Source organism: Polyodon spathula, chromosome 15, assembly GCF_017654505.1.
Source record: "Polyodon spathula isolate WHYD16114869_AA chromosome 15, ASM1765450v1, whole genome shotgun sequence".
NCBI lineage: Eukaryota > Metazoa > Chordata > Actinopteri > Acipenseriformes > Polyodontidae > Polyodon > Polyodon spathula.
This window is the reverse complement of record NC_054548.1, coordinates 17,457,529-17,477,385: the sequence shown is the minus strand read 5'-3', so window position 1 is coordinate 17,477,385 and position 19,857 is coordinate 17,457,529. Positions and strand designations below refer to the sequence as shown.

Genomic DNA, 19,857 nt, shown 5'->3' with positions numbered 1-19,857 from the left:
TTTTTCCAGCAGGACATTGCTCCATGCCACACAGCCAGGTCAATCAAGGTGTAGATGGAGGACCACCAAGACCCTGTCATGGCCAGCCCAATCTCCAGACCTGAACCCCATTGAAAACCTCTGGAATGTGATCAAGAGGAAGATGGAAGGTCACAAGCCATCAAACAAAGCCGAGCTGCTTGAATTTTTGCGCCAGGAGTGGCATAAAGTCACCCAACATGCCAAGATGCATGAAAGCTGTGATTGAAAATCAGGGTTATTCCACCAAATATTGATTTCTGAACTGTTCCTAAGTTAAAACATTAGTATTGTTTTGTTTAAAAATGAACACGAACTTATTTTCTTTGCATTATTCGAGGTCTGACAACACTGCATCTTTTTTGTTATTTTGACCAGTTGTCATTTTCTGCAAATAAATGCTCTAAATGACAATATTTTTATTTGGAATTTGGGAGAAGTGTTGTCAGTAGTTTATAGAATAAAACAAAAATGTTCATTTTACCCAAACACATACCTTTAAATAGTAAAACCAGAGAAACTGATAATTTTGCAGTGATCTCTTAATTTTTTCCAGAGCTGTGTGTGTGTGTGTGTGTGTGTATATATATATATATATATATATATATATATATATATATATATATATATATATATATATATATATATATGTACCTTGGGACTAAACTGTATACTATGCCTAAAATAAATCTTTGTGGGATTTGCCACATGAATCTCACACTGCCTAATAGTCAATGTAATACCCTTATGCTAGATACCGGCCAGTACTGATAGTTCACTGGTTTGCATTTAGTAGTGTCCGACGAAAAGCTGCAGAGATGGGTGGGATCTGTTCGTGTTTTACAGCCTATAATAATTGAGAAAGAGTTATTGATGTTTACCTTAAAAACTCAAAGGTTATAAACACAAAGGCAAGGACAGATTGAAAGGTTTAGGATTTCTAGGATTGCACTGTAGCGTAGGTCATAGTTTTATCGTGTCTCTTGAATCTTGAATATCTACACCAGGGAATAATTAACTGGTACGTTACAGTACAGGTTTAGTACACCGTTTAACTAGCCCTCACAGCCGAAATAAAACCAGATTTTAAACTCAAGAAGTGAATAGTAAAATATTCAATTAAACAAACGTCTTAGTTGTATTAGGAGTCGGGACTCATGTAAGGAAAAATAAATATAATGTCCTTGTGTGGCTTGTGGCTAAAGGGAAAACGTTTTGTTTGACATCTGTTTGCCTTTACAAGAGATTATCTAGTCTGGCCGTTTTCTGTTCTTTGGGCCTGACAGGAGGACATACAATACACCGAGTGGAACTAAGGAGGATATTATCATTATCATTAGATACGTCTAAATCTCTATTTTATTATGCCAGGTAGGTGTTTCTTTATTTGCTCTAATTCTCTAGCATGGAAACGGTTAGGTTCAAATACAAACAGTGAACCGGGGACTTTGCTTCTATTCTACAACACGTTAGATACAGGGAAACATTACTGTGTAACTGATAAAAAAAATAAAAAAAAGTATGAATTATGGAAAGCCTAGCCTTGGATAGCTTTTGTGGTGCTCTGTATAGGGAATAAACACGATGCTATTATTTGTGTTGCAGGACACGTGCTCTGATCTACTTGTCTTTTTAAAATTATTTATTTATTTATTTTTAGTTCAACGTCAGTAATTATTATTGCTGTTTTAGTTTGTTAGAATCAAGGTCACACACAGTGAGGTGTTCCCTTACGGTTTTTTTTTTTTATTTATTTATTTATTTATTTATTTTTTGAGCGGGTCGAGAATTTAAACACAGGAAACGTTTAACTTTCGTGTCGTTTTTCTTTTTCTCACTTGTATCCATTTGTTTTTTAAATGCTCAGATTACTACATAAATTATCCTGTAGTGTTGTGTATCAAAAGCTGACCCGTGTTAATTAAAGAAAGTTAAACGTTGTCATACTGAAAGTCGTATGCTGTCAGATTTTGGTACAGGTGTAATCAATTGCGACCTGATGGGTGTTTTCCTATTGTCAAACAGAGGTACATTTACCGTTATACAATCAATTTCTCCTAAAAAGAAAAAAAGTGAACAGGAACAAGACAAAATGAGAAGTCCACAGCAAAGCTGCACAAGTAAACAAATGTACAAGACCTAATGCATATGATAAATATTCACATACTATTTTCCTAATGGTGGAAAAATATGATAAATGACATTAAAAATGACGTAAAAGACTGGCAAGTATGATAAATTAAATTTTTATAAAGATGTAAAAGACCAAAAACAGCATAATGTACCAGAGATGAATTGCCACTGCTTTCTTAGTGGAGTTAAATGAGTTTGGTGAAATGTGTTTGGTGATCTCAGCATTACCCACATCACAAAACCACACAATTTGGCACAATTATCAGTCCCTTCATGATAGAAGGCATTACTGTCATGAGGTGACTGTACAGCTATGGCCAAATGTTTTACATCACCCTATAGAATTAATTCATTTACTAGCTTCAAGTTGAGTGAAAGCTGCTGAATAATGTTACGTTACTATTGAATTGAATATACTTAACAAAAAACTGACAACAACTGAAAAAAATTAACATTTTGAAATCTAACATGAAGTACTGTAATACTATTATGGCTCCCGGTAGACTTTTGTGAAATTATTTTGTAGTTTCTTTGATTACATGTTATTAAATACAATATCTAAATTATGTTCATATGTTTTGTTTTGTTTTTAAATTGTGCCTCAGTCCTAAAATTCTAATTGGCCAGAGATGTAGTCAAGGAATTTACTCTGCAACCAAGCTTAGGCATTCTACAAAAGGGCCAGGCTTGTACATGTGCACTGTCAATTCAAACATATTGCGAATGAGTTCATAAGAACCTGGCTGGGACACAAACATGTGTCACTCCTGAGATCCATTTTAAAAAACCCTGAATAAATATGCTAATTGCATTTTCCATGAGTCCATTCCTTAAGAAGGCCATCATCATAAATGTAATTAGTTTAAGGCATGTCGACAGCCACTGTGGAATTTCTATTGCAAATCTCAATGGTTATATATAAGAAGATTATGCTTTCAAGCCATCTGTGAACAAGTGGAGAAAACATGTTTTAAATTTTATGTAGCAGGGGCTTTTAAGTTGAATAATTTCTGTGCTTTCAAAGAGGAACAAGCTAAGGCCTTAACTGCAGGTTTTACGTCGGTTGGGGGCCACTCAGACATGAATATTTATTTTATTGTACATACATTGCAGGAAAATCAGCTTGATTGAACTGTAAGTAGCTTAGTCAAGTAGACCTGTGATTTCTTCAGGGGTTGACAGTTATGCAGAGATGCAATGTGAATATGAATTAACCTCTTTCACACTCCTTCAGTTTCCATATAGCAGTTTAGATTAACTTTTGGTACATGATAGAGCAGCTCTTTCCTTCATGTTAGTTTTCTTATATTAAAAGTCCCCCTGTTTTCCTTTGCTTTTCAATAAACTTCAGTCAAGACTTAACAGACCAGGAGACCCAAATTGTAAAACGGGCAAGAAGTTGCTATACAGTGTAAATCTCAATCACATTGTTTTCTAATATACAATAGTTTTGTAGAGCTTTAACTTTGCCTGGTTCTATATGAAAGGCACTTAAATTGAGGTGCTCATGAATGATATGCTGCTTTGCAATCAGTTAACTGTTGCCCAGCCCTCCAACTGTCCCAACAATAGTCAGGCATGCAATGACAAGAGCAGAAAAAATATGTCATCAATTTCATCTGACATAAAAAAAATTATTAAAAATTCATACTATTTATACATTTTACTTAGTTTTCTGTCAGTCCACAAAATAACACACGATGGCAGAAATCATTCTAGATTAATCGTGCATGTATTAATTTTAGTGCCTTTAAAGGGACAATTTAAAAATGTAATGTCTCATGCATTGAAAAAATATAGTTTTACTACATATATGAGAAGGACGGTATACAATCATCTCAATTAAATCCTCATGGATTGCCTCAGCCAATCATGTTGTGAGCTGCCATTACTTCACTAGTAGATGTTATCTAAAGGTAACAAAAACAGAAAAAAATATAATAAAGCAAAGTAAAAGACTCTGAAGTACTGGATAGTAAAGCATTCTAAAAAACAAATCATGGTGAAGCAAGATAAAAACACAATATAAACATGATTAAAGCATAATAAACTGCAACATTATTATGAAAATTGACTGTAGTAAACTTTTGTTAGGGATGCAGCTTATTCATCCTGGTGTTTGTGTTTGCAGTTACAGATCAAGCGTTTGTGACTCTTGCAACCAGTGATGTGTACTTTCAGGGAGCCCTGGTTCTTGGCCATTCACTCCGACATCACAGGACTTCCCGGCAGCTGGTCATTTTAACAACACCCCAGGTCTCCAGCTTCATGAGGTAAGATCATTCAGAAATTCTGTAAACCACAGCAAGGGATGGAAACCAAAAAAATATAAGATCTGTTTTAAGACGCCAATCTACTTGTTTACTGAAACCTGAAGAGGGTGTATGTCATGACCCCTTATAAATACTTCTTGCACTGAGTTACTCTTTTAGTCTGCTGGCTATAATTTTTGCTTTGCAGCTATCGGATATGATCTCTAACTTCCTGCCTACTAAATAACTTGAAAAGACGTAGCAAGGATTGTGTTCCAACTCTGTTGTCACTTCCCATCCAACTAATAACCCTGTCCCACACTTCACAGTATTCTGACAGTGTAGGAGTCATACTTTTATTTATACCAGCATTTTTACTTCTCCCAAGAGCTAAAAATAGGTTGATGAGAGTAATGTACAGGAGGGCTGAAAAGTGACATAAAGATCCCAGAACAGTGGCAACAAGTTTCTCAATTATATACTGCATTTGAACTGACCATACTACATTTTATAGTGTGCATTCCACAGTTAGTCTGTAGGGCATAGCTATAATTCACTGTGCATATTTCAATATCAAATGCCCGCACCATAAAAGCCCTAAATGTTTAAAAGGGTTGCTCCTAATCCCAGTGCAAAAACCCAATCATCATAGCTTTATCAACTGAAAGTGTTGTATGTAGTTTAAAGTCATCAGTGATGTGTGTTAGGGTTCATGTGTACCACGTTATAAATGTGTACCTTTCTTGGTCAAAGACAGGGAGAAAGAAGGGTCTTGCTCAACAGTTCTTTTCAACCGTCTATTTTTAGAATTGGCCTTCAGTGTAGCAAAGTGACAAATCCAGTTGGTCTCCTGGCACGTGTCCTAGTTCACTGCTGTTCGTGGCTGTAAATGCAGAGTCTCACTTTAATGTAATTTGCCTTCTCTCTGGGGCTCTTCACATGACACCAACACATTTATTTTATTTTAAAATCTATTTTGTTTGCTACATCAATACAAATTGAGGCAACTCAATGTAATCCAATGCATTGATACAGACTGATTTACATTGATATACACTACCACAGCCTGGTACGTTGATGTCTGTTTGTGTCATGCACTTAATGCATCTTTCTTTAAACATCAAATCCTATTACAGCAAAATTAGCGCTAATCAAGGTCTGTGAAATCAGACATATATCAGGGTTTGGAAGGCTTTCGATCTTAAGATGCATTCACACTGGTTCTGTTTATGGGGTTTAGTCCTCACTCAGTACGGTTCTGTATGTTTGGTGTGAAGTTTTAACAACAAAGTCTGCTTGGGAAACAAACCGTACCACCTAAAGAGGTGGTCTCAGTCCGTTTGACAGACGCACCATATCTGGTTCTCTTGCTAAACCTCAGTGTGAAAAACTGCTGGACATGGTCATTTTGCACATAGGAAACAAACTATACAAGGTAACCTGACTCAGAAATAAACATTTTGTGCGTAGTTATATATAACTTACTGCAATCTCAATTGTGTTTCTTTACACATTCCTCCTTTGATTCTTTTTGTTTCTTAACTTTAAGTATTTTAAAGTGGACATTATTATTATTATTATTATTATTATTATTATTATTATTATTATTATTATTATTATTATTATCACATTGTTGTTGTTAAGCACTACATAATCACCATCTTCATTATTATTATTATTATTATTATTATTATTATTATTATTATTATTAAAATCTGTGTTATTATGGGCAGATCACCACGTACATAATATTGTTATTTACTTTTATTAAGTTTTTCCTTTTAAAACAGTCAGATGAATTTGACAGAAAATGCTTTATGAATACGGCTCATAATCTTCAAAACTATGTATAAGCTTGGTAACTTTGGTATGTGTCACATAGAATACAATCGTATTACTGTTTTTATTTTCTAACGTTAGAATAGTAGGACCTCCATAATATTTTTGTTTGGTGAATCTCCACAAAATTTCGCTGTATGCCTATATAAATTCCCCCTTCTTGTCACGGATTTGTGCCACAGAATAATTTAGTGAACAAAATGTTACTTATCATAAAAAAATAAATAAATAAATAAATTAAAAAAAAAAAAAAAACCCTTAAAATTAAATCACATGTTTAAGTTGTGTGAATGCGTGCACATTTTTCGTTTAAATTCTGGATATGTAGACTGTTCCGTTTTATTTTTGCTTATTATTAAACCTATTTTAACACAACTAGTATAATCAAAAAGACAATCCGTCGGTGATGCTCAATGCACCACCTGCAAGCCACCCAGGCATTGTCTCTTCTGGATGTCTTCCTAGTCGTTCATTTTGCAATCATATAATAATGGATACTACTGCGCCTCATAACTTCGTCGTCGACGATTGGCTTGTTTTGAGGCGTATGTTGACGTGTGCCAAGGGTGCTAACCTTGCTTCTGATTGGTCAGTTTCAATCCAGTGCGCGATAAAAATAAAACAAATAAATAAAAATATGCTCTATTGGAGCGACGCGGAATTTTCTCAAAGCGACGTCGCTCGCTGCTGGTGTGGATATGCCCATTTGACTGCCTTGGCATAGTAATGATTCTCCCACGTCCAGTGTGAATGCAGCTTTTAAAAAATCGTCCCGTTTTTTTTTTTCTTGAAGTACAAAACTGCATCAGTGTGCTCTACAAGTTAATAGCAGAGTAATGTATTAGGTTGTGTTCCCGGCATTCAAAAATAAAATAAACAATTATATGGATTTTGTTCTAATCATTCTGACTGTGTGTATACCATATGTTTAAATGGTAATCGCTATTTTTTTTTTTTAACTTGCCTTTTTGTACATTTAACATGTGTAGACTAGGTGACAATATATAAAACAAAGAGTTGTTCTGATCTGCAAAACAATCACCCAGTGTTTCATTTTGTAATACATTTTATAATAATACACACATTTTTTTGTCAGCACCTGTAGTAGCACTTGTATCAGTTCTGAAACAGCTTACTACACAAACTTCTAGAACCTACCATCCAGAATGAGTATATCATATATATCATACTGGAGAAGTCCTTCAGTATGTCAATCTGGAGTGAATTACTCAATCATTCCCCTAGGAGAACATATCTTCCAATATGATTCCATTCATGTTGTAAGAGTTTCAGGTTCCTGTTCTGTGGAGGCCAGGACGTTCATTGAATTGAATTGTTAAGGTGATAAGCTGATGCTCAACAATTTATAATAAGGAAACAAAGTGTTAATTCTTTTGCCTCTTGTGGAAGACTAACAGTATGCTTTAATCACTCCATTACCCTCTTCTCTAACATAGCTTTTAGCTTGGAAAGTCACCTTGTCAGTTGCCATGGTGCTGGATACATTTCACTCACCAGACCGTTGACTAATTTCATTTAGGGCCTTGCACTTTCTCCTCCTGGGGTTTGGGTTTGAACCTGCCTCGGGTCACAAGTAAAATGATTTTGGTGGTCTCAGCTTTTCTCCCAGTGAACATGAATTCACATTACAAAAAAAAAGCCACACACTTCAGAATAATCCCAGACACAAAACGTTCTGTTTATGAGAGGTCCAGGACTGAATGGCATTTTCAAGTCAGGGTTGAGGTGTACTCATAGAGCTGTGAATGAAAGCTCTCCCCTTTCACGGGCACTACTGTAAATTCACAAGCATCACATTTGAAAAAAAAAAAAAAAAAAAAAAAAAAAGCATGCTCATGTGACTTGGTAAATTTAAATTCCACATTACACCGAAACCCTAGAAAGTCATCAGAAAAATATACTTTTTGTCACCCCTGCTTGGGCAAGATTAAAACTCAGATTTTCAGGGTTCTTGGCTTTTTTAAATCAACTGTTTATTCGACCAGAAAATTTTGCTAGAGGAAATGATGCAGTGTCGAAAGGGAGATATGTGAAAGACCTTGTACGTTAGGTAGATAAATGTGCTGTCTCATCTAATCATTGAAGAGGTTGTGTTAAGGTTTCACGGTTGCAACCTGCTTAGATATATAACCTATGCAGTTATTTTGCTGAGAGTAAATCTGAGTTGAAGATAAAGCAGTGGAATGTGGTATGTTTGAGTAGTCAATACTGTATTGCACGACATTTCCTTGTCTGCTTTCTCTCTCATCTATATATCGTCAGGGTGGTCCTCAGGTGCGTGTTTGATGAGGTCATTGAGGTGAAGGGGATAGACAGCAGAGACGCTGCACACCTGGCCCTGATGAAGCGTCCTGAGCTTGGTATAACCTTCACCAAACTCCATTGCTGGGCGCTAATCAAGTACACCAAATGTGTCTTTCTAGATGCCGACACCCTGGTGAGTGGACTGAATTAGTTAAATGCCAACAACAATATCAGTAACATACATACCCCACCACAGCTGTAAATTCAAAACTAGAGCTATCAGTAATCAGTATGATGAAAATACTGATGATGAAGACAGGACAGCTCAGCATGACAAATAAAAACAGCTTTCACATGATTTTGAATCTTTTTTTGTGATGCTGTTTTTGGTTTCACAGTAAGCCTTGTATTAATATAGTTATAGATTTGTCTTAAAATATGGTTATATGAATAGAGTTTAATGCCTACCCAGGCCCACTTGAGAATGTGCAAATATTAAGATAGACTTGAGTCAGAAAGAGCTAATGGTCATTTTAAAGTAAACATTTCACATCAAAAGTCATGGAACAATTTTCAACTGAGAATTTTTTACAGAGGTAAATAGTATTTACCTGGAACAACAGTGTTTCTGAGTCCAGAAAATGATGATCAGTAGACTTCTTTTCATCCTATTTATATTGCTAGATAAAATATCCAAACAATAGGTTATATAAGCCACAAATTAGCAGTCAGTACCTTTCCCTGGGCACAACACATGGAAGCAGCCTCTGGTGGCTCACTTGACCTCATAGCCTAGTAGTCGACAAGTCTCACCAAATTAGATAGGGTTTACCTCATTTCTTATTTTCTTAATTTGTTATAAGTTGAATAAACTAAATGTTGCCTGTCATAAAACCACACTATCCATTGTATAATACATCCATTATACTGCATTATCTAAATTATTAAAGCCCAACTAAATCATTTACACCAGTGGTACTAAATTATTGGCCTCAAGATCCAATCCAGTCCAGGTTTTTACTCCAAGCAGGATCTAAAAGAGTTAATTGAAGCTGCTAAGATGTATTTAACTAATTAACTAATTTAGGACCTGCTTGGAATAAAGACCTGGACTGGAACAGATCTTGAGGGCCAGAATTGAGTACAACTGATTTATATAGCCAGGGAAAAAACAAAACAAAACAAAACGTAAATTAGTAATGTATTGAAATATGCATAACTTAAGCAATCAATCATAAAGGCAAACCCCCCCCCCCCCCAAAAAAAAAAAAAAAAAAAAAAACAGTTGTCAAAATATGTATCTCTAAGACTAAGAAAACATCTGTTACTCAAAGTTATTGAGAGCACTGTACAATGTTAGTGTTTCCATTCTTTCTGGTCAGGTAGCAGCATGGTGCACCCCGATAAGTCAGTAAATGCTCCTATTCATTATGTCACTCTAGAGTTCCCCCGAGCTAACTTTTGCAGACAGTAGCTGCTCAGGTTGCTAGGCAGCAGTTTGCCTGGAGCCACATGCAGCCGTGTCACCTGGGCTGAATAAACTCAATGGCCTTTTTTATTTTTTTGTGAAATGTCTAGTGCAGGGTTTATTGTATAAATTAAACACCAAGAACCGTAGTGTTCAGTTGTCATATTATGCACTGTTCCAAAATCCGCTGTGGGAAAATGAGAAAGAGACAGGGTTCGCAATTTCAACAATTTATTTAGGCTATATAACTCAAACAAACACAAAACACACTATTTACATTTGTCTAAAACTCTTTTACATGAGTAGTCTTATAGTTTAAGAAGGTATGCATAGAGCAAATTTATATTCATAAGGTGGCCATTTTGGTTTAAAAATTTTCAAAGAGTACAGTATAGTAAGCTGTGAAGTAACTTTGTTGAGGGACACAGCCAATTTGCTTTAACCCCGATGGCAGCAGCTTTTACAGAATGTATACTGTAAAAGAGCATTGAGCCAAGGGCTGGAATGGAGACCCTGCTCTGCTCAGATATTCACAGATATGTTTTTGCTGGGATCATTATTTCATGTAGGGAAATGTTGTGCTTTTGTCACTGTTCTTCAATGGCCGTACATTTTTCCTCTAGGTGCTGTGTAATGTGGATGAATTGTTTGATAGGGAAGAGATCTCAGCAGCTCCTGATCCTGGTTGGCCAGACTGCTTTAACACTGGGGTATTTGTATTCCGGCCTTCTTTGCAAACATACAACAGATTATTTCAGTTTGCAGTGGAGCATGGCAGCTTTGATGGTAAGTCATGAATGACGTTTATAACACAAAACCATACGGTTTAAATACAGCAAATGGTTGCTACCTTGCTTACAGAATCAAAGTCTGCAAGAATCCTGGAATGAAGTGTAACAATGCTGCATTCTAATGAGATTTTATATGTTTTTTTTGCCAGGAAATTGCTGGTTTATATGAACGGAAGTATTTTTTTGTTTTTTACAATCAAACAAACAGAAGCCAGCATTGTCAGCACTCAGAGTCGAGTAGTCAGCATTTAAATTGAAGTATATGCACTCCACCAGCTGCTTACTGACTACAATATGAAAGGAACTGTGCTGAGAGAAATACAAAGGTCAAGGCTATCTATTTTTTTTTATTTAGAATCATCGGGCAATCTCAAATCAAGAGTCAGCAAAACTAGAGCAAGAGAAATACATCTGCTTTGTTCTTTATGCTGTGGTAACCACTGGAATAATTGTTTAGTAAATTGAAAATATGAGTCCTTGAAGAAGAAACTATATACAGTATATTATTATATACATTGTGTTTTTATTTAAGGAGGAGACCAGGGCCTCTTAAATTCTTTCTTCAGTGACTGGGCAGTACACGATATTGACAAACACTTACCTTTCATCTACAATCTGAGCAGCAGTATTGTATACACCTACCTACCAGCTTTTAGGCGGTAAGTATGCTTCACATCTGTGATTTGTTCAATATTTTAAGTGTAGATTTTCTTAATTCTGTGTTAAATAATACAATCATTATATTATGTATTGTTTGATTTTTAGCTGTCCATTTAATATTGATAATGATAGTAGAACAGTATACAGTGGTGATCTTTTATCTCAGTAGAAGTCAATGAGGTATATTATTCGCGATTCCTATTCTGTTTTCCTTTCTGTGATGTTGCGTATGTTCTAGTATTTTATTGGCATCCTTTGCTTTCTGGACCTCTCAAGGTCACAGCTTTATTTTGAATAAATGTCACATGCTTCACACTTGAATTAATCAAGTTAATTAGCTGATTTAACCCTTCTGCACTCTTTGTCATGTCTGCAATAGCCAGTAATGATTTGCCAGTGTTCTTAAAGGAAGTCTGTTAGAAAAAGATAAAGAAGACGTTTGCCAGTGCAGTTCTTCATTTACCACTAAGCGCCAAATTCAATTCACTTTTTAGATGGAGGGAGACAATTTTAACAAAATAAGAAACAATGCTTCTCTCTCTGCATTGGAAGCAATTATAATTTCCCTATCATTTCTTGATAAATATGAATTGATTGTTCTTTAAGTGCTCTCTACCCAGAGAACTGAAACAGTCAGGGTAGGGTAGTAAACTACTGTTATATATTGTATTTGTTTCCTAGTTGTTATACTATGTTTTGATTTCTCCACTGTATCCTATGCTTTCTAGATTAAAAGAGCTGCTCTCTCTGTATGGCTAGTAGCACACTTGGCTAACTATCCCAAGGTTACTGAAAAGCAAACTAAACTAAAGTTGCGGAGTCCACACACATGTTAGAGGTATTACACTGCTAAGACAAAAAAGTAATCCAGGACATAGTTTCCGTGTATGTATCCATGACTGTAGAGAAAGCTAGTGTGTTCTAATCATCTATCTTGTCCTGTATATAGTATAAAAACTTGCTCTAGCACAAATATTCAAGCCAAGATACATCTGCTAGTAATCATGTTCACTTGCTGGAAAACCAAAGGCTTGTGTTTCTCAGGTTTACACAGCATAGAGGAATGAACATCAATACCTGGACCACGTACTCCACAACAATTGGAAGGCCCCAATTATGCACATGCCTACAGTGATCAAACCTCAACTGGTGTTGTCACTGAGGAGTTTCTAACAATGTAGCTTTGTATTATTTTTTTAAATGGTGCACCATGCAAAAACAATTACACAGAATGACCATTTTTGTATTAATAATGTTTTCCGTCACTTTATTATTTTTAGTTTTGGTCATGAAGCAAAAATAGTTCATTTCCTTGGTCCAGTAAAGCCTTGGCATTATAAGTATAACCCACAGACCAGGAGTGTTTTTCAAGAGCTTGGATCTCCATCAGGACATCACCACATCCATTTTTTGAACCTCTGGTGGGATCTGTACAATACCCAAATCCTTCCCTTAGTGATGAAACATAACGACACCTGGGGATCCAGAGACCTCCAGCAGCATAAGGTAATGATCTTCAAATGATATCAATTAGGGATTGCTACTATACACCACCATGTTTATGTAGGGACCACTTTTATACATTGTGTCAGTTAGACAGAGAAAGCATGTAAATGAAATGTTCTTTTCATTATCAGCGCATTTGTGGGGCAATGCCTACAAATAACATATTGTCGTTTGTTTTATTAATTTCAAGTGCTTTACCAGGAAACTCTGTTTGACATTTGGAAGTGTTTATTAAATCATGCTTGTTTTAGGGTCCTGGTTTACTTCTAAATGCTGCTTTCACACACAGAACCTTTGTGTGTCAACCCCATGAAGCACTGTGAACTGTGAAAAATGTTTTCTGTCACTCTTCATGTATAAATGTCATCTAGTACAGATTAGGAGAAGTTCTGGATGCTCAAACTGCACAATTGCATTGCTGTCAAACATAAAAAGCATTGTGCTGTTGTGTCCAATGAACAGTAAACTTAAACTATAATTCATATCACATATATCTTGTTATTTTTTAGCATCAAGTAGGACGTGTTGAAGTCACAGTGAAACCTGCTTCTAAAGATTTAGACAAGTCATCTGCACAACAGCTAGAGTCATCTAAACGTGAGATACCAGCAATGGAAACTGTAAGGATTTTACATGTTTACAACTTTTCATTTTGGAAACAATGTAATGCAAAAATATACACATAACCCTTTAATTCCAGAGGTGCTACATTATCATTTCTGAGAACAACTTTCTGGTAGGAGAAAGAAAAACATTTTCATTGTTGAATGTTTGTTTTTAAATATGATATCTGGTGTTAAAACTAACAAGGTTAGGTAATGCATGCATGCCTTGGCAGACTCATCTTGATGTAAGGTACTGCCATCTGGTGAAAGTAGAGTACATGTGACACCTTGTGTAGAGTACCATCGGTTTGTGTTACGTGGTGAGGTTTATTGATGGTAAAATTTGAATGTCTACAGCAGCAGGTACCAAAGGGTTACATTACCATTTTGTGTTATTGTGTCTAACCAAGTGGATTGCAAGGACAGTTCTGATGGTCCGCTGTGTAATCCATTTAGAGAGAATGGTGCATTTGATCTGTTTTCACAAAGATGTGTAGGAATGTGCTGCACAGACAGTGTAGGAAACAATGTTCTGCTGATATATTATATAAACCTGGTATACAATCTTAAGCAAATGAATAGTGCTGTACCAATTCACGTTTATATGATGGATATACAAGTTCTCCCATTGCAAGCAACTGCTCTACCACTTCTATAGGGAACTTGATATGTAACATTATATAGTTTTTAATTCTGTAGATTTACCATATATAGAACAGTTTTGTATTAGCTTAATTTTGTAGAACATCAGATTGAAGTTGGCCAAGGGTCTAATTCCAATCATATTACTATGCCGTATTTGTAGCTAATGAAACACCCTTCACATTAGTGTTGGATCAGATTCTCAAAGCTTTTCAGTCCTAAACTGATATTAGCAATATTGGGGATGCCCTTCAGCTGGCCTACTATTCAGGGTTGTCTGGCAGCCATCTTGCAGGTCTTGTTTGTAATGATATCTCCAAAATAGCGAAATTGATTACCTTCAATCTTAAGGGGTGATTACATATACAAGATAGCTAATTGTATTCAGGGTTAGATTGGCTAGAAACATAATTGTAATCCTTGTCTGATTTTACAATATCATTATATCTGCTCAGTGTCAGCCAACTCTACCTTCATATTGCGTGAACGTCGGCCGTTTCTTACAGTGAAAAACACTGAGCACTGCTGTTTTAACGCATGTTAAATTTAATTAAAACTAAATGATTTTGATTCCAGAATCAATACATCACTCTTTTATGATAGTCAGTCAGCTCAGGCCTTTTGGTTCATTTAAATAACCTTGCTTTAAAAAAAAAAAAAAAAAAAAAAAACCCAGACAAGTACAATTATTTGTATTTAACACAACAGGGTAATCCAAGCAGTGTTGTTTTATTTTAACATATTTACAGTGGCCTTCCTTAATATCATTGTAGTCTGGAGCTGTAGTTAAATGACTGCTATTTGCCTTGACCATACTGCTGTTTGTTTAGATTAAAATATCCCAGTGCCTGATAATTTCATGAGTGAATTAATATACATGCATTTCTATTTTAACTCCCTTTTTAATCATATTGTTTGAATTTATTAATGTATTTATATATTCTGTGAAGATATATTCTGTACACAAAGCACATTTTCTTGGTGCTTACATGTGCAATAAGTTAATGACTGATTATATAATATTGAGAAAATGCTGTACATTTAGTAGCAACATTTAAGGGTTGTTTCTGCATATGGATATACTGCAAAAATGTAACTGATTGACTTTAATTCAACAGTTTGAACATAAAAAGGAACCTCACAGTTCAGATTCCAATCCTCCTGAGCCAGAAATTTTTCTGCAATCACCGCCCAGACCTGCCAAAGTATTTAAGGAAGAAATGGTACATAGAAATAATCTTGCATTGCTTTAAAGTAACATTGTCATGACTTATGACCCTTAATTACAATATGCCTGAATACAATATTCTAATCCACATGCCGCTTGAAATAATTATAACACATCTTGTTAATATGTCTGTAATTCAGTTGCTGCATATCTGTGGAAACATTTTAGTATTTGTAATTGATGTGAATTAATTCAAGATCTGTATTTCACTCCTTTTCTTGATTGAAAAATGCTTTTGAAGTGTTTTGTCTGTTACCCCTTTAAAAAAAATAGTTTAGTTTCTTACAGCACAAAACTCGATTCTATTAGATTTTTTTGCCAATCAAAACAACTTTTGTCAGTTTTAATGGACAAAATAAGATCTCCTGCTGTAACACACTATGAATTGTATGTGTTGGAGCTTTTTAAAAACATTCCTAAGCCTTCATGTTAAATGGTTGCTTTTGACTCAGCAGTTGATAGATATCGAGGAGTCCTCCTGTTCAGATGACAGAGTTCCGGAACCTTCACCTCAACCTAGTCCTGATGTAGAACTGGTACATTAACATTATTTGCTTCATTTTGAACTAACATGTGTGATTAATAACATATATTTTACATTTTGGCATCAATCATCTAATTTTTCTAACGCATGTATGGTATATATCAAATAGCTGTTGTTGTGCTGGATGATTTCTGAAAATGAGATGCTAGAAATTAATATACCATAATTGAAAACATATTTCTGAATTAATTGTGATATAAAACTTGTACATACTGTTATCATTTCCATGTGTTAGCTTTTTCTAGGTCAGAATTCATATTTTAACTTTAACTTTACATTTTTAAACCTGGACTCTGCATATTCTAGGAAATTAATCATCAGACACATATTAAATAAATGCAGTTGTAAATTCAGATTTAATTTAAATTGAACTACGTATATTCCTTCCCTGCATGTTGTTCTGAATAATGTTAAAGCTAATGTCTGCGTCGAACAAGCGTTCCCTCATAGAGCTAATGCAAAGGCCTTCATGGACTTCCCAGCAGACTTGACTTATCAGGGTACTTCATTGTCTGACATGCTTATTGCCACAGACAATTAATTTGAAGTGTTTTCCTCTTTGGATCCCTTCAGTGATGATGAGCATTGACATACAGGTAACTTCATGAATTGAATGGTCATTATAGCCTGCTAAATCACACTGTATCACAGATGCTGGAAAAATATGGACATGAATGTAGAATCCAATCTTCTTGAAAGTGCTAATTACCGCTGTTTCTGGGTCTGTGATATATATATATATGTATATATATAAACACAGATATTTGTTTCTATGGGCTACTTATTAACTGTATTGTTTTCAGTGCCATTGCTTTAGGTGTTCTGATTGTGGTATAATGTACTGTGACAATGTCAATATACAAAAGTGCTTGTTGTGCCTGTCTAATGCAGTCTTCAGGTGTTCCGTACACAAAAACAAATACAAGGTTTGGTTCAGGAACAAAAGGTTTATTTATTTATTTATTTATTTTTAAACCTAATAAACAAACAAAAGGCTGTCTCAAGGGCCATAAAGTACACATTATAAATGTTACCAATAAACTTATACAACACAGGCTTTCACTCATACTTTTACACCACCCAGGCTTTCACGTCTTATCCTCTCTTACCATATAAGCCTCCAATCTCACACACACACACACACACACATGCACCCCCATGCTCTGTCACATACATAAGATGGCTGGCTGTCTCTTTCTGGCTCGGGAGAGGCTGCCCACAAGTCTATGGAAGAAAGAAAAGAAGTAAACAGCAATAATAAGTTCACCATTTCCTAAGCAAGTAAGAGATCAAATATACAATTGTAATTAAACTTTTGGCAGTTTTTAAAAAAGATTTTACCACGGGGAACCTACAGAATGGAGTATTTTATCACTGGTATCGTGTTTTTAATGTGTCTAGTATATAAGTTTTGGAACGCATTAAAACACAATCCTAAGCATTCTTGTTAAATGGTTGCTTTTGACTCAGCAGTTGATAAATATCGAGGAATCCCCCAGTTTTGATGACAGCGTTCCAGAGTCTGAGATCCAGATGCCTTCACCACAACCCAGTCCTGATGTGGAACAGGTACGTCTTGCTTCATGTTAAACTAACACGTGGGAACAATGGTATATAATATAAATATGTGGCATTAATCATCTTATCTGACTCTAACATTGTATGTACCAATTAGCTGTGAGTGTGTTCTATGACTTGAAAGGCAATGCAAAATGGTGTTTTTGAGAAAATAACTTATTAGAAGTCTGTTGATTTGTTCCTTTGACTGCCTTTGAAACTTATCCCTTCAATTCTGAAGATGAATTGATGAAAATAATTGTAATTCAAAATGTGTATAAATGATTACTTTATTGTAAAAACTTTATTTACAATCAAATAACCATGTCTATATTAAAAAAAAAAAAAAATGAGTCTACCTATTCTAGGAAGAATAATAGACGTATTATACATAAGTAAAATACTGCTGTTCTGGAAAAGTCCAGATTTCTTTCTTTCTTTCTTTCTTTAATTAACTTGTGAGCTTTAATTGTACCGTATCTTGACCACCAGAGCAGCTTCACTAATAGCAAATGGGCTGCAGCATCTATGTTAGTTTAGATTCTAAAATGAATCCTCACTCTTCTGCAGGTTTGTACAGAGTCATGGTAAAACACGTAGAAATACTAAAAAGAAACTTAAATTCAATGATGGTGTTTCAACAAGGTCTTTTCAATGTCTTCCATTTGGTTTCTTTTAGTAACCCTACTAAATGTAGCACTATTCAGTGTTCAATAGTTAATGATAACATTTTAGAAAAAAAACAAAAAAAAAAACATATTCCAGATGTGTTTGTGGGTATGCAGTTAATGTAAGAAAAAATACTAGTGTTTGTGCCACTGTACAGTATAACTGCAGTATGACCGTGTGTAATCTCATCTTGCCCAGCATTTTACTTTCTGGTTTGAGGCTGCTCTCTACTGGATGAAGGGAAACATACAATGCAACAGGAGTCTGGTTTGGTAGTAAAGTTTTAAGATTGCAGTATTATGTCATACTGAAGCAGGTGGTTTATTGATTTAAAAAAAAAAAAAAAATGAGTTCTTGTTTATTTTGTTTTTACAGCTAGATCTTACCGCCTCTGTGTCTGAGCTCTCAATTGGTACCGAAGCAGAGCCATATGACCCAGAGGGAAGGCAAAAGTGGGAGCAAGGACACATGGACTACATGGGAAAAGACTCTTTTGAAAACATTAAGAAGAAATTGGATAGATTTCTTGAATAGCCTGTTTTCAGTATACCTAATGCATGGGAAACTGGACAACAGAAGAACTAACCCTTAGAGTCTGATATGAGTTTCTGGCTTAACATTGTTTTCTTTTTCTAGAGACTTGGATAGAATTAAGATTTGATTTTCCCTTTTAGAAAAGCATTAGAATTAATTGTCATTACAGTATTTGACAAGCCATGATCACTGTCTTTATTAACAACATTACTGATTTCCCTCGGGTTTGAACTGCAGCTTGTGAAGATTCCAGGAAGCAGCAGCGACTTTTTATTAATAACCTGTATATTTCAAACTAAAATAAAAGTACAATAAAAAATGACATTCAACAGAAGAACATGGGTGTTGTGCTAATACTGTTATTCTTATTGTGAGGTAAAACAACACAGATTTTAGCAACAATATGTCATTTTTTTCTTTTTACACTGTGTTTTGGTGTACTGACAATGTGATGCAAAATACTTTATATGAAATGGCGGTGCCTTTTAAAAGTGCCTCTTATGAAAACAAATGTCTGGAGATGCCTGGTGCAACCTGTTGTGCAGCCATTTATGCTGGGCAGTGACTTTTATAAACCTAATGTGATGGTTAATTTTTTATATATATAGTGTTATTAATCAATTTATACACCATCACCACCAAGAAGATGTTTGCATTTTTAATATTTACATTCAATTTCCAAACTAAGTATAATAGGAAATTCACCTTTTGGTAAACGAAGCACCGGTGTAGTGATATTTTCAGGTACATGTTAAAAAGTGGTAGACCTACGCAACGAACGGCGTTTGCTCAGGAATGTGCAAAGAACTTCCACTGAAAAAGCAGGGAAAACGCGTCCATTCAAATCCCGTCTTTTACGTATTTTTAATTTATTCTATTTTCCAGCCTTTTACATTTTTTTTTTAAATGTAATCATATTTTACCATCATTAACAACATAGTATGCACATATTTATCATATACAATACATTGGGTCTTGTAAATTTGTTTACTTGTGCACATTGCGGTGACCTCATTTTGTCTTGTTCGTCATGAATTGTTTTTTTTTTTTCTTTTAAGAGCAATTTGTTGTCTGTTTCCAGTTTAAGTTTGCAACAAAAATATGTATAATTAACTTTAGCATTTGCATTACATTTTGCTACAAACC

The 19,857-nt window shown here is 35.0% G+C and overlaps 1 protein-coding gene across 1 annotated transcript; it reads left to right on the top strand.

Annotated features, from left to right (window-relative positions):
- Positions 1-874: 874 nt before the first annotated feature.
- Positions 875-19,040, top strand: LOC121327635 (glycogenin-1-like). Its single transcript, XM_041271766.1, has 11 exons — positions 875-1,389; positions 4,283-4,424; positions 8,526-8,700; positions 10,599-10,761; positions 11,299-11,425; positions 12,707-12,932; positions 13,442-13,552; positions 15,298-15,402; positions 15,860-15,943; positions 17,422-17,520; positions 18,553-19,040. The coding sequence occupies exons 1-11, from the start codon at positions 1,383-1,385 to the stop codon at positions 18,709-18,711; spliced, it is 1,398 nt and encodes a 465-aa protein (XP_041127700.1). The 5' UTR covers positions 875-1,382; the 3' UTR covers positions 18,712-19,040.
- The last annotated feature ends 817 nt before the right edge of the window (positions 19,041-19,857 follow it).

What these genes read in the sequence shown, in the direction of transcription:
- LOC121327635 (XM_041271766.1), top strand. An exon ending in GGAGCATGGCAGCTTTGATG is followed by an intron (nt 10,762 to 11,298) that starts GTAAGTCATGAA and finishes TTTTTATTTAAG; the next exon opens with GAGGAGACCAGGGCCTCTTA. An exon ending in CCAGTCCTGATGTGGAACAG is followed by an intron (nt 17,521 to 18,552) that starts GTACGTCTTGCT and finishes TTGTTTTTACAG; the next exon opens with CTAGATCTTACCGCCTCTGT.